At 38.6% G+C, this 15,987-nt stretch overlaps 1 protein-coding gene across 8 annotated transcripts in view; it reads left to right on the top strand.

Annotated features, from left to right (window-relative positions):
• Positions 1-10: 10 nt before the first annotated feature.
• Positions 11-15,987, top strand: part of LOC136437320 (centrosomal protein of 135 kDa-like) — a 32,103-nt gene continuing 16,126 nt past the window's right edge. For 3 of the 8 annotated variants that reach the window (XM_066431860.1, XM_066431861.1, XM_066431859.1), the window contains exons 1-10: positions 11-135; positions 2,789-2,972; positions 3,506-3,653; positions 7,772-7,848; positions 8,520-8,610; positions 9,190-9,419; positions 13,844-13,972; positions 14,543-14,758; positions 15,175-15,240; positions 15,517-15,667. In XM_066431860.1, coding sequence (XP_066287957.1) covers positions 2,814-2,972; positions 3,506-3,653; positions 7,772-7,848; positions 8,520-8,610; positions 9,190-9,419; positions 13,844-13,972; positions 14,543-14,758; positions 15,175-15,240; positions 15,517-15,667 — 1,267 coding nt within the window. In that variant the 5' untranslated portion in view covers positions 11-135; positions 2,789-2,813. Of the gene's footprint in view, positions 136-2,788; positions 2,973-3,505; positions 3,654-7,771; positions 7,849-8,519; positions 8,611-9,189; positions 9,420-10,630; positions 11,304-11,340; positions 12,253-13,164; positions 13,246-13,843; positions 13,973-14,542; positions 14,759-15,174; positions 15,241-15,516; positions 15,668-15,987 lie in introns of those variants that run through there. The other 5 variants (XM_066431862.1, XM_066431863.1, XM_066431866.1 and 2 more) reach the window with 5 other exon arrangements.

Genomic DNA, 15,987 nt, shown 5'->3' with positions numbered 1-15,987 from the left:
TACTGCTTCCCAGTTCGACGCGGTGTTTTTGAGTTTTTGTATTTACGGTTTTCCAGGATGATTTGCAACCTCACAACAACAGGAGCACATGTTCCACTCAAAACGTGACAGAACCGTAACTGGAGTACACGTATAGTAAGTGTACATGTCTTTGTTCTTTTAGATAACAAGATATCGCAGAAATTTGTTGTGTATTTTTGTGACCGCCATGTTTGTTACTTCCGAGATTTTTGTTGCTTTTCCACAAAATTATGTGAGTGGTGCACGATTTTCTTCTTTTTTCATTGCCCAGTCGCTTATTTTCGTTATTACACTTTACGCACGGTGTTAGTAACTGTCTGTAAAGTGACTAGGGCAAAGGAACAAAGTCAAAATTAAGGATAAAAGTAAACGTCTATGATTTTGACTCGATTTTATGAATGATGAAATTATGACATCCTCAGGACACATCCACGCAGATGCAGGCTTGCAAAAAGTCAAAATGGGCCAAAAGTATAGTTCCATGATCTCAAACCTTCGTCAAATGATGTTTTGACCCTTTCGAGTGATGTACTAAAAGTGTTATAAAATTATTGTTTCTCATTGACTATGCAAATGTGTCCTTATGTGCATAGTGCAAGTTGACCATCTTCTCTACCCCAAATAACACAAGTTGTTCAAAGTATCAAAGTCTTATCTAGCTAAGCTAAAAAAAACGATTGTAGCATATTACAAGAAATTACAATCGATGCAAATTACAAATTATACAATAAAGAGTAAAGTCATGATATGTAGCTAGCATAGAGGCCACACCAATTCAATTTGTTGTTTTTTTAATTTTTTTTCAGAAAAAGTGAAGCGACAGGGCAGTATTTAAAAATTATGGCTAAAGGAAAACGTGATATACAAAAAAACGAGGCATTTGCCCATCTGACATCATGTAGGCTATATACATGTACGTACACAGATAGTACCTGAGAGAAAATGACAGTTTGACGCTTGAGAACGCATGAGAGTTTTGAAACAACAAAGATTTGCCACATAACGCATAATAAAAGATGGAAACAAATAAAAAAAGGTGAAAATTTGGTATACTCCTATCATGATGATTTTCCCAGATTTTGTCAACAAGAAATATTCACTAAGATACATGCAGGTAATATTTAGAAGTGACTGAAGATGGGGTTGGATATTATGGACTTTTTGCAGCCAATTGTTTCCTGCAGTACCACTGTATCCTGCTGGATGTCTCTTTCACTTTTATTACTCCGGGAAGGAGGATGACCTCCTTCTGGGAGTATTGGAAATGCTTTTGTTTGCGCGTTCGCAGCTATAACTCACGATCCCGTTGTCGCATTGGTGTGTAACTTGGCATATCGTTTGCCTGGTTCGGAGTGGTGATGCACAATAGCTTTGTTACACCATAACTACTTTAAGCGTCAATCCAATATCGTAATTGCACCCCTATAATTAATGCTATGTCCCACTGCCCTGCCATAGGGACCATGTTATAATCCGTTATGCATGACTGGAATACTTCAGGCAGATACGGGGTATAAATCTTCCTTACTTGCTGTGATCGTATAGTCACTGTTACATTGAAAAATAGACATCGTGCATCACCACACGCAACCTAGCAAACGATATACCAAGTTACATACCAATGCGGCAACGGGAATTGTGAGTTTTAGCTGCGAACATGTGCAGAGTGACCTCCAGTCTGTGTATTAAGTATGCCGTGTCCACTCGCAACTCGCATACAGTATGTGCGCACGGGACGGACGATGCACTTTTACGCACAGTGTGAAAATGGCAAATCTCTGGACCTTCAAACTTACCACACTTGTAGTTTATAATACGGAGGCTGTGACAATGTACAAAGTTTACGCAGGGGATGAAAGATTGTTGAGAAATATCTCTCAGAAAAGTGCGCGCGCCAGTGTCACTTCCGGGTGGTTAGATCCGGTGACCTTTGACCTTCGTGAAATGTTACGATAATAGAAATTAGCCTTTTTTATTGCAAATAGCTTGATAGCTATAGATCAGGCCGGCCTGCAATAAATTGTGGATAGAGGATTTACTGCATATTTGTGATTTCTGATACATCTTAGTTGTAAGGCTGAATGGTTCGTTGATAATTGAAAAGGGGCCATCTAGATCTAACTTTGTGACTTTTCCCGGAATTTCCAGATCCCATCTGTGCCATGCTGTAAAAACATACTTTTCAGCAGGTTGACCACTCCTGCATTGAAAGAAAAAGATAAACAAACACTTTTTCTTTACTTGCTCTAAAACACTACTTGGACTGTGCAGAGATGCAATTTGTGTGGGTCAATACTTGTACATACTATAAATACTTCACGGAGAATTGTGTCCTACGGACTCTTGTTATAGTTTTAGGATTAACATAAATTTATGTGATATTACTTCATGAAACATAAAAGATTGACAGAAAGGAACTTTGCTGAAATAACTCATTTTTGAAAGTCAAAGTTCCAGCTGGGTATATATTGGACCCGTTCACCTAGTTTTTTTGTTAGGTAAAATAATTGTACATTTAATAACAGAGCCTTTACATATTTAACATTTTGAAGTCAGCTATAGACTTTCAAATTCCACATTTGAAGCAAGACAGTAAGCCTAATGATCAAAGTGTTTTGCGGACATATTATTTTATTTTACATTATGCACCCAAATCCTTTTCTAAAATGCACCTGAATTTTTAGCTATAGGGTACTAGTGACTGGTGCACCAGTGCACTTATTCCCAAAAATGATTTTAGAGCCCTGCTGTTCTTCCCTAATTTCAGGCTGACCTTGAAGACTGGCTCCGTCATGAATTCTACAGCGGAGAGGAAGTTTGCCAACCTGCGGCGGCGTCTTGACCAGCTGGGCTACAGACAGCCGCTGGGCATCGAGAGTCTGCCGCTGGTGGAGAAACTGTTTGCAGACCTGGTCCATACAACAGAGAGCCTCAAGAACCTAAAATTACAGGCATGTCCGCATTGCACTAATACTAGCTAATGAAAAAGTGTCATGCTTTGTCCTCAGTCTTAGGTTCCATCGCTTTGCTTATTTACTCAGTCGGTATATCATATACTCAGTTGTCTTCAATTTTGAAATTAACTATTGCCACGACAATCACTATAAATTGAAGATCTCAAACCTTTGTGAAATATTTCTCGTATGTCCTGTTTAACTTTAAGTGTAGTTCACTAATTATTCAAGTAAGGTTTTGATTAACATTACATGTGTCCACGTCTCCCATAATCATAAGGCAACAGGCATGCATATAGCATTAGGAATTGAAGACAGGAAATGAGATGACCTTTGATAACCTAGCTATTCTATGACCTTTGGACATGGCTAACTTGTGGAATGTGTGGAAACACACACAGACAAACAAACAGAGTCTGAGACACACCAAAAACAAAACCTCCTGTTTCATGGAGGTAATTATCAGCAAGACAGTAGGTACGTATACTGCTGCACTGGGTCTAAATCAAATTGTTTGGTTTTACTTTTAGGGTGGCAAAGCTGTGCAGCAGCCCACAGATTCAGACGATGATACGACAGAGCCGTACCGCACAGAGAACGCTCGTCTGGTGACTGAGAACAACAAGATACATCTAGAACTCATCAACATCAAGGAAGGAGCAGAAAAACAAGCTAAAGGTACGTGTATTGTTCGTTCATATGAGTCTGATGATATTTAGTTTGAATCAAAAATCACTTACCGGTATTTCACATGTACATGTAGATATGAACACACAATCATGCCCAGTGGGAGATTTAGATGTATCCAACCTAAATAATCTTTTTTTCATATAGATGTCAAATTGACATTTTGTTAACCTCTATCAATATTAATCTGCCGGGTTACATAAATACGCCACTTTGAAAAACACAATCTGTTTGAGATCTATCTCTAGTGTAGCACCCCCAAGATATGCACAGTTTAGCTATACAATGAGTGCATTATACTGGGGGACATTGGGAAGGAGATCTGTTTGGACATATTTTTTCAGGGTGGCGGAATCATTTACCCTGGTGGAATTATGTTAGTAGATGTTATATTTTTTAGTTTTGTTTGTTTGTTTGTTTGTAGGTTAATTGGTTTGTTTTGCAACCAAAGGCATGGTTTACATAATTGCTGATTTCATAGTATACTAGTTTTAATAGCTGCACATAAATCACTGGACTGAGTGTCATAGCCCCTGCCAGAATATACCCCAAGGGGAAAATATACCCCAGTTAAGATGTACATAAAGATAGGCTGGTCTAAAGCTCAAACACATCCAGGGGCAAGCAAAGAATGAGGTATTATCTATTAACTTGCACAATGATTTATGGTAGATAAAATTATCTCAAACAAAGAATGGACTAATGCTTGGCAGCTATTGAATAAAGTTTCTAGACAATTAATTCTTGTTGCTCCAGCAATTCTTGCTGTTTGGACTTCTTACTTCATTTTTCAATAACTGTATGAAATAATTTTGTACCAATAGTAAAATTCCCTGGAGAATTGATTTTTCCATATTGAGACACAGAAAATGCTGTGGCTAATTTTACACTGAATCAACGGAAAGATAGTAACGCCCTATTAAATGCCAACATCAATAATTTAGTTCACCCTTGAGTGGGCAGGTGGGACAGTCGTAGAATTCAACATGCCAGTGAACATGTATTCTACCAAACCCCGGCGCAAAGGGTGCTCAGTCTGTGGCTATTTTGTGTCCCAATTTGTCATATCACCAGGGAGAAGACGCAGTGTAGATCATGGTAGGACTACTCTCATCTCCCAAATAAACGTACCGGTACGTTTATTTTTTTCAGCCTCAAAATCCACCCAGTACGTTCTTATTTTGGACAGTACGTTTATTAATTTTTTGAAAATCAGAGTTTTGCTAACCAGGGATCCCATCAAAATCGAAAGTTTGGGTATTCCTGCCCATATTTCCCCGACATTTTTGCTCATAATTTGCTATTTTTCGGCCTAGCGGCGTTGATTTCCCTGCTGCTATGACCCGGCATTTGTGAAATCCTGGCGGTACTAACATGTCAGTCGATCTCGATACAAAGTAAATGTTGTTATCTCAGACAAAATAAGACGCCACACTTAAGTTTTGAAATCTATTTTTCATATAAACAACATTGACACTCTTTTCCCGTTCTAGACCATCTGAATTCTTACAGTGATCGCAAAATTTACGCTCGAAAAAGACAAAAACATTGCCAAAAGAACAACCTTGGAACAACGTAATCAACACCATGAATGCTCAAGTTACCATTGAGTCGCATGTAAATTCTACTCACGTGAAATACAGCCTTTCCTCAAAACTTTTAGAATATGAAAATAACACCACATTATGACAGTGTCTTAGCATTAAAAACTGAATAGTACTTTTAAAATCTACAAAAACATTTAAATCCTACGGTTCCTAACACAAACATGAAAATTCAGCCCTTGGAAAATCGCCACAGTACAGTAACGCACGCCACTAGAAGTTTCCCACGGACGGAAGAACTCACTTCTACCAAGGGGAAACAGCTCTTTTTGATCTTCCAATAAAACTCTTTTGTCTTTGTCAGAAATGTGTGGTATTTCAAGAAAGTGACTTCCCACTTAATAGTTGATAAACAACACTAAGTTGCAATCTATATTCAGTAATTATCACCTACGATGTTTTGACAAAAATCACTCCCCTACAAACAAATTGGCTGAGTATTCTCAGAACTTCATGTAGCTCTCTGTTAGCCCCGCCCCTTACTCAGTTACTGTCTGTGTTCCTGTGTTCGGTGCCGCTCAGTCTGACTCGCGCTTTGATGTGTAACATGAGAACCCTGTGGTTTGTGGCAATGTTTTAGATGTAACCAAGGAACTTTTAATCAGAAAGAGAGAGCACAAAATAGAGCAAGCCTGAGATTTCTCACATCTAAACAATGAATTTGTTGACAACTAAGTTTCTCAAAATGAAAGATTTTTTCTGCATACATCAAGGGTAATTTTTGGATTTGAAATTATTTGGATTGCAACAACACAATAAAGGAGAATATATGATAATGTTCTTTATAATAAGGTGATTTTGTGGAAAGCATATACTTCTAGTAATGTTTACAAAATTAATCCATGTTTCTATATGCAATGCATACATGATAAATGGAAAGTTGAGCAAGAAAAAGTACTAGTAACAACTAACATCATACATGTCATAGTTCAACCTTTTCTACATGGCTTTTACAAATACGTAATACTTGTATTTTCATCGGATATTCAGGATATGGTAATTTTCTGTTCAAGTTCTAAATGTTGATACATTTGTACAAGGTGTTACCCATGCAAGTGAACTGAGAAGTTTGGCAACTACTTCTGTTTTAATGATATGCCAGTTTATACAACAATTTTCCTTGATCACTTGGTTCAAGTTCCAAGTAGAAAATACATGTATCATGTACATTTTCACTTGTTGAATTTGAAGCACCGTTGGCCCCCGCGGGGAACCTATGCCCAATTTTTCCAAAAGTGGAGAAAATGATTATAATTTGAACAAGATATCTACAGTTATTCGGTTCATTATTTACATACTTATATAGAATATGTAAATAAAAAGAACCTACCTGCTTATCATCTTCTTTCCCTAAGACAGAAGTAGCATGGACACAGTTAATGTGTCAATTTGGTAATTTTCTGGGGGGTACGTTTATTCCGGGGGGTATGTTTATTAGATTTTGAAAATTTGTCCAGGGGGTATGTTTATTCCGGGGGGTATGTTTATTTGGGAGATGAGAGTATGTTTATATGGCATTGCCCATCGTCACCTAAACAATGAACTGGTATATTAGGGTACTGTTATGGGTTTTGCTACTCAACATGTAACTGCAGCCATATGCAGCTCCTGCATAATAATGATTTTAGTCTTGTAGTACTATATAGCATTCAGTACTTATGTGCTGCCAAGGTATTATCTTCATTTAGCATTCATGCTTTAAAGTTTACCGATTTTTTATCGTACATTGTATGGCTTATGCTACTAGTATTTTGATGTGACAAAAAATTGAGTGATACTATAGCTATATGACTACTGCCTGGGTATAGTACTATTATTGTACATTTGCTTTGTTTGGATTTTTGTTAAAGTATACTGTAATGTATGTACTATGTATAGAAAAGAACAGGTGTAAGGCCATCGTATTCTGCAATACCCTAGAGACCTGGACAGTTTAATTATAGGAACAATCAAGGATCATTATGTGTATTGTCCAATAAGAAGAGATGCTGTGACATTTGATAGGTGTTTGTAATGTATTCCCATGTGGAGCTTGTTACATTTCACATTGTACATGTAGCTTACATATTAACAATGTATGGTTGTCTGGGTGTGATGTAGTTGGCAGCAGGAATTATTAAACGGGAACATTGTTGACCTCAGGTGCACTGTGACCTCTGTAGCTTGAGCTTGAACCTAAGTTAATAGTCCTCAGGAGACAATTACAGACATTTATTGAACAGTAAGAATTTATAAAACAAAGGTAGAAAAACAGTGATTGTACAGAAATTGCAAATTCGAAAGTTTGGTTCATTGTTCTTCATTTTGAATAAAAAATCTTTATTTTTCTCCATCAAAATGTACGATGACTGTGGATTATGGCCATGCAATGCACTCATCAGTATATGCCATGGCCAGTAATAGCTCTTATCAGCTAGCACATTTTATTATTCTGATAATAATCATATTCAGTCTGTGTGTGTGTGTGTCTGAGTCATACATGTAATTGTCCATGTGTATGTGTAGATCTCAAGGCGACCATCCGGAAACTTGAACATGAGAATGCTGATCTACGCTTTCTCAACTCACAGTACATCCACAAGGTAGGCTTGGCATTGTAACATTAGTCATGGTATAACAGCCAAAAAGTCATTCAGGCTGTTTTCAAGAATTGCATAACTGACATCAAGCCAAGGAGGTTACATAGTTAATATAAGTTATAACATCCTTGCTGACATCAGAATTCAGCCAAAAATTGTCTGATTTTTGAGGGTCACCAAATAGGAAGTGTCCCAGAACTCGGCAAAGAAAAATAGCTGGAGGGTTTTAATTATATGGCTGTTCATAGTTGTACGCACCCATCGCATACCTGTATACAAAATATGAGCCAATGTGGCCGACCCCATCTTTCAACATCTGCCAGGTTTTCTTTTGCATGCATTAATTACTCTTTAACTAACCCCTAGCTTAACTGCTGGATCACCACTCACAGCCACACAGATTTCAGGTACTGGTTATCTCCAGATGGGAAGAATTGATTAAACGCTACTTGGCAGAAAGTTGGTCCAAAATGTGTACTGGAGCTCTGGCAACCTAACATTTCATGGCACAATTGTTATTGTTAATTAATCTTTTGTGTTGACTTCGAGCAGTGTCGGTTAAATGCAGCCATTGGGGGCACAAAAAAACATTTTGCAAGGGCAAAGAGGATTACAGTGAGCAAAGCGGAAGGAGCTACGTGTGGATGACGATACGTGTGTTCTGTGTTTGTCAGGTTCGTGCTGTGGAGAGAGATAAGAAGTCCATGAAAGACAAGATCCAGCAGCTTCAGGAGAAGAACCTACAGGCTGTGGTGCAGACACCAGGTAACTTACAACATTCATCAACCAACTGTGAACACACACACACACACATACCAACACATACACACACCACAACACACACACTCCAACCAATACACACACTCAGACACACCATCCAATATACCAACCAACACACACCAACCAACACACATGTACTCAATCACACGCACCAATTATCAATCACACAGACACACCACACACACACCAACTAATACGCACACACTCAGACACACCAACTGATACTCACACCAACTTACACACACACATTCATAGTACATACATTAAACATGCACACAAAACTCTACACTCCCCTAGACTAGAGTGAATAATCTTTATGATAGTGTTACCATCTATACGAGTCTGTACTGTACCTGCCCTTAACACATTTAGGTAAGAAATGGCTTCAAGTTGATAAATATTGTCTCACTTACCAGGTACTGTTCATGTTAAATTGAAGTTTTAAGTGATGATTTAGGGGACATGGTCAGTACCGAATACAATTGATTGTATAGATATGACATGTTCGAAATAATGAATCAAATGAAAAAATTCAAGCTAAGCCCGTGTTTCCCCTTACCATAGGTGGGAAGAAGCGGAACATTCCGTTCCACCGGCAGCGTATGGAGATCGACTCCCTGGTGCCCCCTGCGGACCGCCCCAGCCCCCCTCACAGCCCTGTGGTGGAGGACCCGTACATCGCAGACCTGCTGGAGGTGGCCGACAGCAGGATCGACACCCTCACCAAGGACAGCCAGAGGTTACACGAGGACAAGGAGGCTTTGGACAGAAGAATCAAGACGCTGACTCGACAGGTAGGCTTTTTTCAATCATAAGGCCATGTTGATTTGAATAATAATATGGATGACATCCACGCACGTATCAATTTTCGTCCATTTCCAAAAACAAAAAAAAGTTTTTGGCCATACTGTAAATCATAATGTTACAAAGCAGCTGCAAAATGAGAGAACATGAATTGCAAAAGTAATATTTTAGAAAATTGATACTAGTGTCGTATAATTCCAAAGTCAATTCCAAAGTAAAAGAAGAAGATTAAGAATCTATGACGTATATATACCATACTCTGTGTGTTGAGTTTTGTTCATCCTTCCTGACCATGTAGATTTCATAATGAAGGTAACTTTCTTTTTGCCAAACTTTTTTGTTTTATTCGCACGCTCACATCAGTTTTGGGGTCCCAGAGGATGTCATCCATATAATCAAATCAACATGGCCTTATAGGATACTGTGTTCATATTGGTCTGTTTAGTTTTCTGATGCAACACAAGGATTTTAGATACTTCATATAATCCAAGTACTATATATGATACATTATTCTATAATTTGATTACTGTATATTCTTCTAGTCTGCAATAAAGATGAAATCAAGACCTAATTACAAATAGAAATCTGACTCTCAAGTATGTAGAATAATTTGAATTCTGCTACATCTTCTGTCCTGGTTGGTTAACTCTAATCTTTGTTGACATTAGTGAGGAAGTGTAAAAGTGTAGATTATGACACTTCAGACACAACCCAGCTAAATGACTTATGTTCAAATCAAACTAAACTGGTCTTCATGAATTGCTTGCATAGTGGTTTCATTTATGTTGGGTTCCTATATATAATTATATATTTATATATTTATATATATATATATATATATATATATATATAACTGAGTCAACTGGATAATTATGACTTTTGCATCTATAGTGCCAGTGAGAGAAATTACATTAAAGGATTTTGCTACCTATATATATATATATATATATATATATATATATATATATATATATAGGTAGCAAAATCCTTTAATAGCAAAATAGCAGTTACTCACAAGCAACTGGATAATTATGACTTTTGCATCTATAGTGCCAGTGAGAGAAATTACATTAAAGGATTTTGCTACCTATATATATATATATATATATATATATATATATATATATATATATAGGTAGCAAAATCCTTTAATGTAATTTCTCTCACTGGCACTATAGATGCAAAAGTCATAATTATCCAGTTGCTTGTGAGTAACTGCTATTTGGCGTATCTTATTACCTGGATGTCTAACCTTCATCGACGTGTAGATATAATCACTTTTTTCCTAGAAGGTCTTATCCTATGGTTTCTGTGCAGTTAAGCCTTGATGCAAACAGAGGATGACCACTCTATGATGTGAAAATATCAATTATGTCTTGGATAACAGTCAATAAATGAATAAATGTGCCCAGGAAAGGCAAGGATCTGTGCTTAGGTTAGTGGATTCCTTCTAAAGAAAGAATTGAATTTCTTTCAATCAGGACTTAAAATTCAGTATCAAAATCTGTTTGTTAAGTTGATACAGTATTAAAGGTGAGGTATACCTGAGTCAGTAATGATCAGTGATGGCTATCTCTGAGCCTCATTTATATGTGTTAGTAGACAATGAAGTAAGCTGTGAAAATACGGGGCATGAGTGACCGCCTGATAATAGGTGATAACTGCCAGCCCAGCCCCCCTCATGTTTATCAATAGATGATAATTACCTGGACCTGTTAAGCCAGTTTACCAGCATACTAAAGGATATAGACAGTCTTCATGGTGGTGGGAAGCTATATGCATATAATGTGGCCGGCTTGAAGCATGACTACAAGTATATGTAGTGTTTTATTATCCATTGTTTAGTGTTAGATATGGGTTCAATGAATGACTGGGTAAGTACTGTTTCATGTTATTTGTTAGGGGGCAGATTTGTTTGGCATACTGATTGAAACATGTGTTGCAATGCAGCTTGTTACTTGTCATAGACAGTGTCATGCAGTAGTAAATTGTAGTACTTGGGAAACCTCTGGATGGAATAAGTACCAATCTTTGGACAATAGATGATAGTAGATTATTATTGCTTAGAGGTTAAGGAAGTGTTAATGCAGGTGCCCCCCCCCCCCAAAAAAATGCAAGATAGAAAATAGCCCATGTACATATATTTTCATTCATCATGTTTTAAAGATTGTTACCTTCCCTGAATACACCCACTCAGTCCGTTACAACACACTTGGTTAAGATAACATGTTTAACAGTAAGTAATACTGTAAAACATGATACCTAACCTTCTGTTTATTTTCCACTACGGTGCATTTTTACTACATTTCAAAAGTTCTCCCAACGTATATTGGAGATATTTCCCTCTAATTTATTTGCACTTATAGACTACTTGGCTAACCGCAGGGCCATAACATAACACATACATTGTATATTTACCCTTGGGAGCGTGAGTCCTGATATTCTATCTGGCAGGTAACTAGAGACGCTTTCTGCAGGGGTAACTCTCAATGGCTTACTTATGCAAATTTGCTCTAGGTGTTTACAACAGTAACCAATGGGTGTGTGGGGGGGCCACGATTGGCCAAGCCCTTATCAGTGACGAGGCTGATTTGCATCAGAATGGGGGTCATTCAAATAGACCAGATGTTGAACAAGGGAAGCGAGCGTTGCACAAATCATGCCGCAGTGTTTGCAAACTTTAGATGGGCAGTTTGAAATCCTGCCCGGAGTGGCAGTTGAAATTTGAATTTGCTAGAGTGGAGTACAGCAATTGCAAGTCAAGTGTAGGGCAGTATTATGTGTTCTCCCTGTTAGAGGCTGCAACAAGGATCGGTGTAGTCGGTGAGTAAATGAAGCCATTAGAACCCACTATTGAAGCTGTTATTGGGTTTTATTTACTATAGTTTAATTTGTGAACTTCTAACCTTCAAATCAAACAGGTGGTTGTTGTGGACCTTGTTATATTTTTGATTGTTGATCATACCATTAGTACAGTTTTTTCTAATGAAAATGGACCATTGATATCAGCTTACATGAGTTATGAAGTGTTAATTATTCGTTAAGTGGCAGTTACTAGTTGGCTCGCTGTGTAGAGTATTTGCTCTCCTGACCGTACTGGGAGTAATCGTGATAATCACCTGTTTTATGTGTCCTTTCCCATGGGGTGAACTGATTTTCTGCCAGAGTGGGTTTGAAAGGAAAGGCTGTGCCCCCAGGCATAAGGACAGGTGCTACACAAACTGTACAATTAGAACTATTTACCACAATTTCACTTCTTTTGTCAACTTCAACACAACACATTGATTTCTTAATTTTTGTAATTTTCCTTTTCAATTTCCTAAACCTGTTAGGCACAGCTTTCTTACTTGTAAAACTTGTTGACTTCTTCCAAATCATATGGCATTGTAGGTTGTCAGGTAAGTTAATATGATAAAGCCAGACTAACTTGATTTCTTTAGGCCCAGGAAAAATAAAATTTGAATTTGAATCCATCACAGGATTCCTGTTTCTTTTTTCTTATGCTAGCATTTTATGCTAGCTTTTCCTGACAGGTAAAAATGCAAGAACCAAGAAATTCAATTGACATGGCCTAATAACAAGGCCACAGTCTCTACATGCAATAGAAAAAGACATTGCCCTACTTCTAGTCTATGGGATGTAAATTTACTCTCTGAGAGACACTACACAATGTATGACACAAAAGTATAAAAACGCATTCCAAAACGCACATTGATAAACTTGTTCTGTTCTTAGGTGGATTTGTTTGACGACGAAGGTGAGGTCATAGACAACATTTTGAAGAACCGTGCTGTGTCACCACTGCCTACTCTCAGGGTCAAGAGACTTTATTGATATTATGTTTCCAAAACTAAAACCAATTTTTGAAAGTGCAGTAGAATATATTTCAGATTTTCAGGTTGTTAAGGATGTTACTCACTACTTAGGTTTCAAGTGGTGGTGGATTTCCTAAAATGGTTATCGGGAGTCACTAGAGGTAGTCTTTCAAAGGGGTTGCCACATATAAATCACATGTATGTACTTATGTCATGTATAGCCTATAGTACATTTCAACTGGACGGTTATTAATGGTTTTTAATGTCATTATCCACTACAGTGTATGGCAGGGTGATCAATCATGGAAAATGTACATGCATTGATTTACTTAGTTAAATTAAGTTGTATTCAATGCAGCATGGGTAATCCCCGAGATCTGCACACTTTAGATATCCACTGGTGTTCAAAACATTCTTGAGAAGACATCGATAAAAATATTTTCATTGTGGTAGTCTTTCTAGGGACCCAGTGGGATTATGACAGTTGATGCTACATACAGGAATAACATTGATGGTACCAGCATAATCAGCGGAGTATATACCTGTATGATTGTATATTATAATGTGTTAAGAGGATACTTGTTGGCTGGTTTGTACAGGTTGAAGTTCGTGACAAGGAGATAGAACGGCTGGGATATCTGCTGGAGGGAGGGCGGCCCCAGGACGTGGTCTCGATGGAAGGCAAGCTGCGGGCGAACGAGAAACTTATCTCACATCTCAATGTACAGGTACTGTCATATACTATATGCTATCACACCTACACTGGATATTTCAATGTACAGGACTGTGACAAAGTTTGATCTTTACATCAACACAAGCAAAAGTAGCTCACCTCAAATTGTCAGTCGTAAAACATAAGAGCCCACCAGCCGACACTCAACACAGACGGGGGCCGATATCCCTTGCAAGGTAATTACGATTCATTACTCGAGTCACGTGTCCTAAAGTCACGTGCTCAAATTGAATCACTCCTGAAGAAGGTCGACATGGTACGACTGAAAATTTGAGGTGAGCTACTTTTCCTTGTGTTGATGTAAAGATCGAACTTCGTCACAGATGGATTTCAACAACACAGATGAGCTTTCATGCTACGTGTAATATGTACAGGACTGTCACACCATATTTTATATGTACCACACCTATATGTCAAAAAACAACTACGCAACATCTACCGTACATTAATGTGTGTTCATGGAGACTTTGCGGTAGGTGGGGAAATGAGGTGTTCATGATGTTTTAAGCGCAACTTGATAAGGGGGTGAAGTCTGCCATCTCTGATTGCGTTAATGTTTTGGCAGGTGGACTATCTCCAACAAGCAAACCGTGACCTTGAGCGGAGGTTACAGGATGTGTTGGAGGACCGGCGCTCGGCGGCGCGGGAACAGATGGAGCTCAGCACCAGGAACGACAAGCTGATGTCGGAGCTGCAGGACATCGACCGCCTGGCCGGAGAACTGCAGAAGCACAAGGAACAAGCCATCACCACCGCTGACAACGAAGTCCGCAGCATTGAGGTTTGTTTCTAAAACTCCTGCATAGTCAAAGCTACTGTAACAGTCAGACCTGTACAAGTGACCACCTCTACATGAGGCCCACCTGGCCAATGTGTCCACTTTTTGGTGGTCCCTTAGTTAATTTTTCCCATTGTCACAAGCATAAAGTGTCCTGTCTATAGTGACCACCTGCCCACAAAGACCAAACTTTATTGGTCCCCTGAGTGGTCTCCTTGGGCAGGTTTGTCTGTAGTCATGTATACATTATGCACTGTGGTAGGACTGTCGTGTTGCTAACAGTGTCACTTAGACTGATAAAAAGGGGTTTTGGGTGGGAGCAAAGTTTCATTCATGCCAGCCTGTATTACCAAGAAACAGTGATAATCAAGTTACATCATCTGTGTGAGTTTAAATGTTAAAATTCTGTTTTGTAACAGATTGATCTGAGAAGGTCCCAACGCCAGCTGGAAACTGCAGAAACAGAAGTGGCCACATTGCGAGAGGTAAGTTCTGTCTGTTTGTGTGTGTTTCTGACCTACGTTGGTCATGTCAGCATTTGGTACATAAATATGTGGATAGGTCTTGATAAGATGAAGGTTCATGTCGATTTTGGGCCTCCTCCCTGTCACTGTAAGTGCTTTCCTTGGTAAGTTGGTACTGTAGCAGATTTCCCTGTTTTTATACCTCCTAGTCTGCAGTCATGCATGCTGTGAGCTAAATTGTGTAGTGGCTGACATTAAGGAATATCGACCGGATTGATTTACTGATTTCTTTGACAGGAACGTAAATCCCTGTTGTCTGAGAATGACCGCCTCGGCTCCGACCTGGCCACCAAGATGGCGGAGGCACAGCGTCTGCACGATCTGATGGACAAGGTGCAGGAAGACAAGAGACATCTGTCTGACAGGGTCAACAAGCTCACCAAAAAAGGTAACGACCAAGTTTGAACCATTTCATTCTCATTTCCAACTGTTGCCTTCCGACAGGTCAAGAGTGAAGCGTAATTGACACTACTAAATTCCACTCAATTTTTACAATGCTTATAAAGATTCACAGCGACATTTGATATTGCGTATGTTATTACATGTGTCTCCTCGCTTGCAGGTACAAGCTTAAAAGTGGCGAAATGCTTGTCTGTTGTTGCCCTTTATACACAAAATGTAGTATAACTGCTTAAAACAGTCATGCATACTTGCAATATTGCAAGTCCCTACCTTCTCCAGACCATGGAGTTGTTACAGAACTTATCT

Source organism: Branchiostoma lanceolatum, chromosome 6, assembly GCF_035083965.1.
Source record: "Branchiostoma lanceolatum isolate klBraLanc5 chromosome 6, klBraLanc5.hap2, whole genome shotgun sequence".
In the NCBI taxonomy this organism is placed as follows: Eukaryota; Metazoa; Chordata; class Leptocardii; order Amphioxiformes; family Branchiostomatidae; genus Branchiostoma; species Branchiostoma lanceolatum.
The sequence above is the reverse complement of the archived record's forward strand: the minus strand, read 5'-3'. Positions and strand labels throughout refer to the sequence as shown.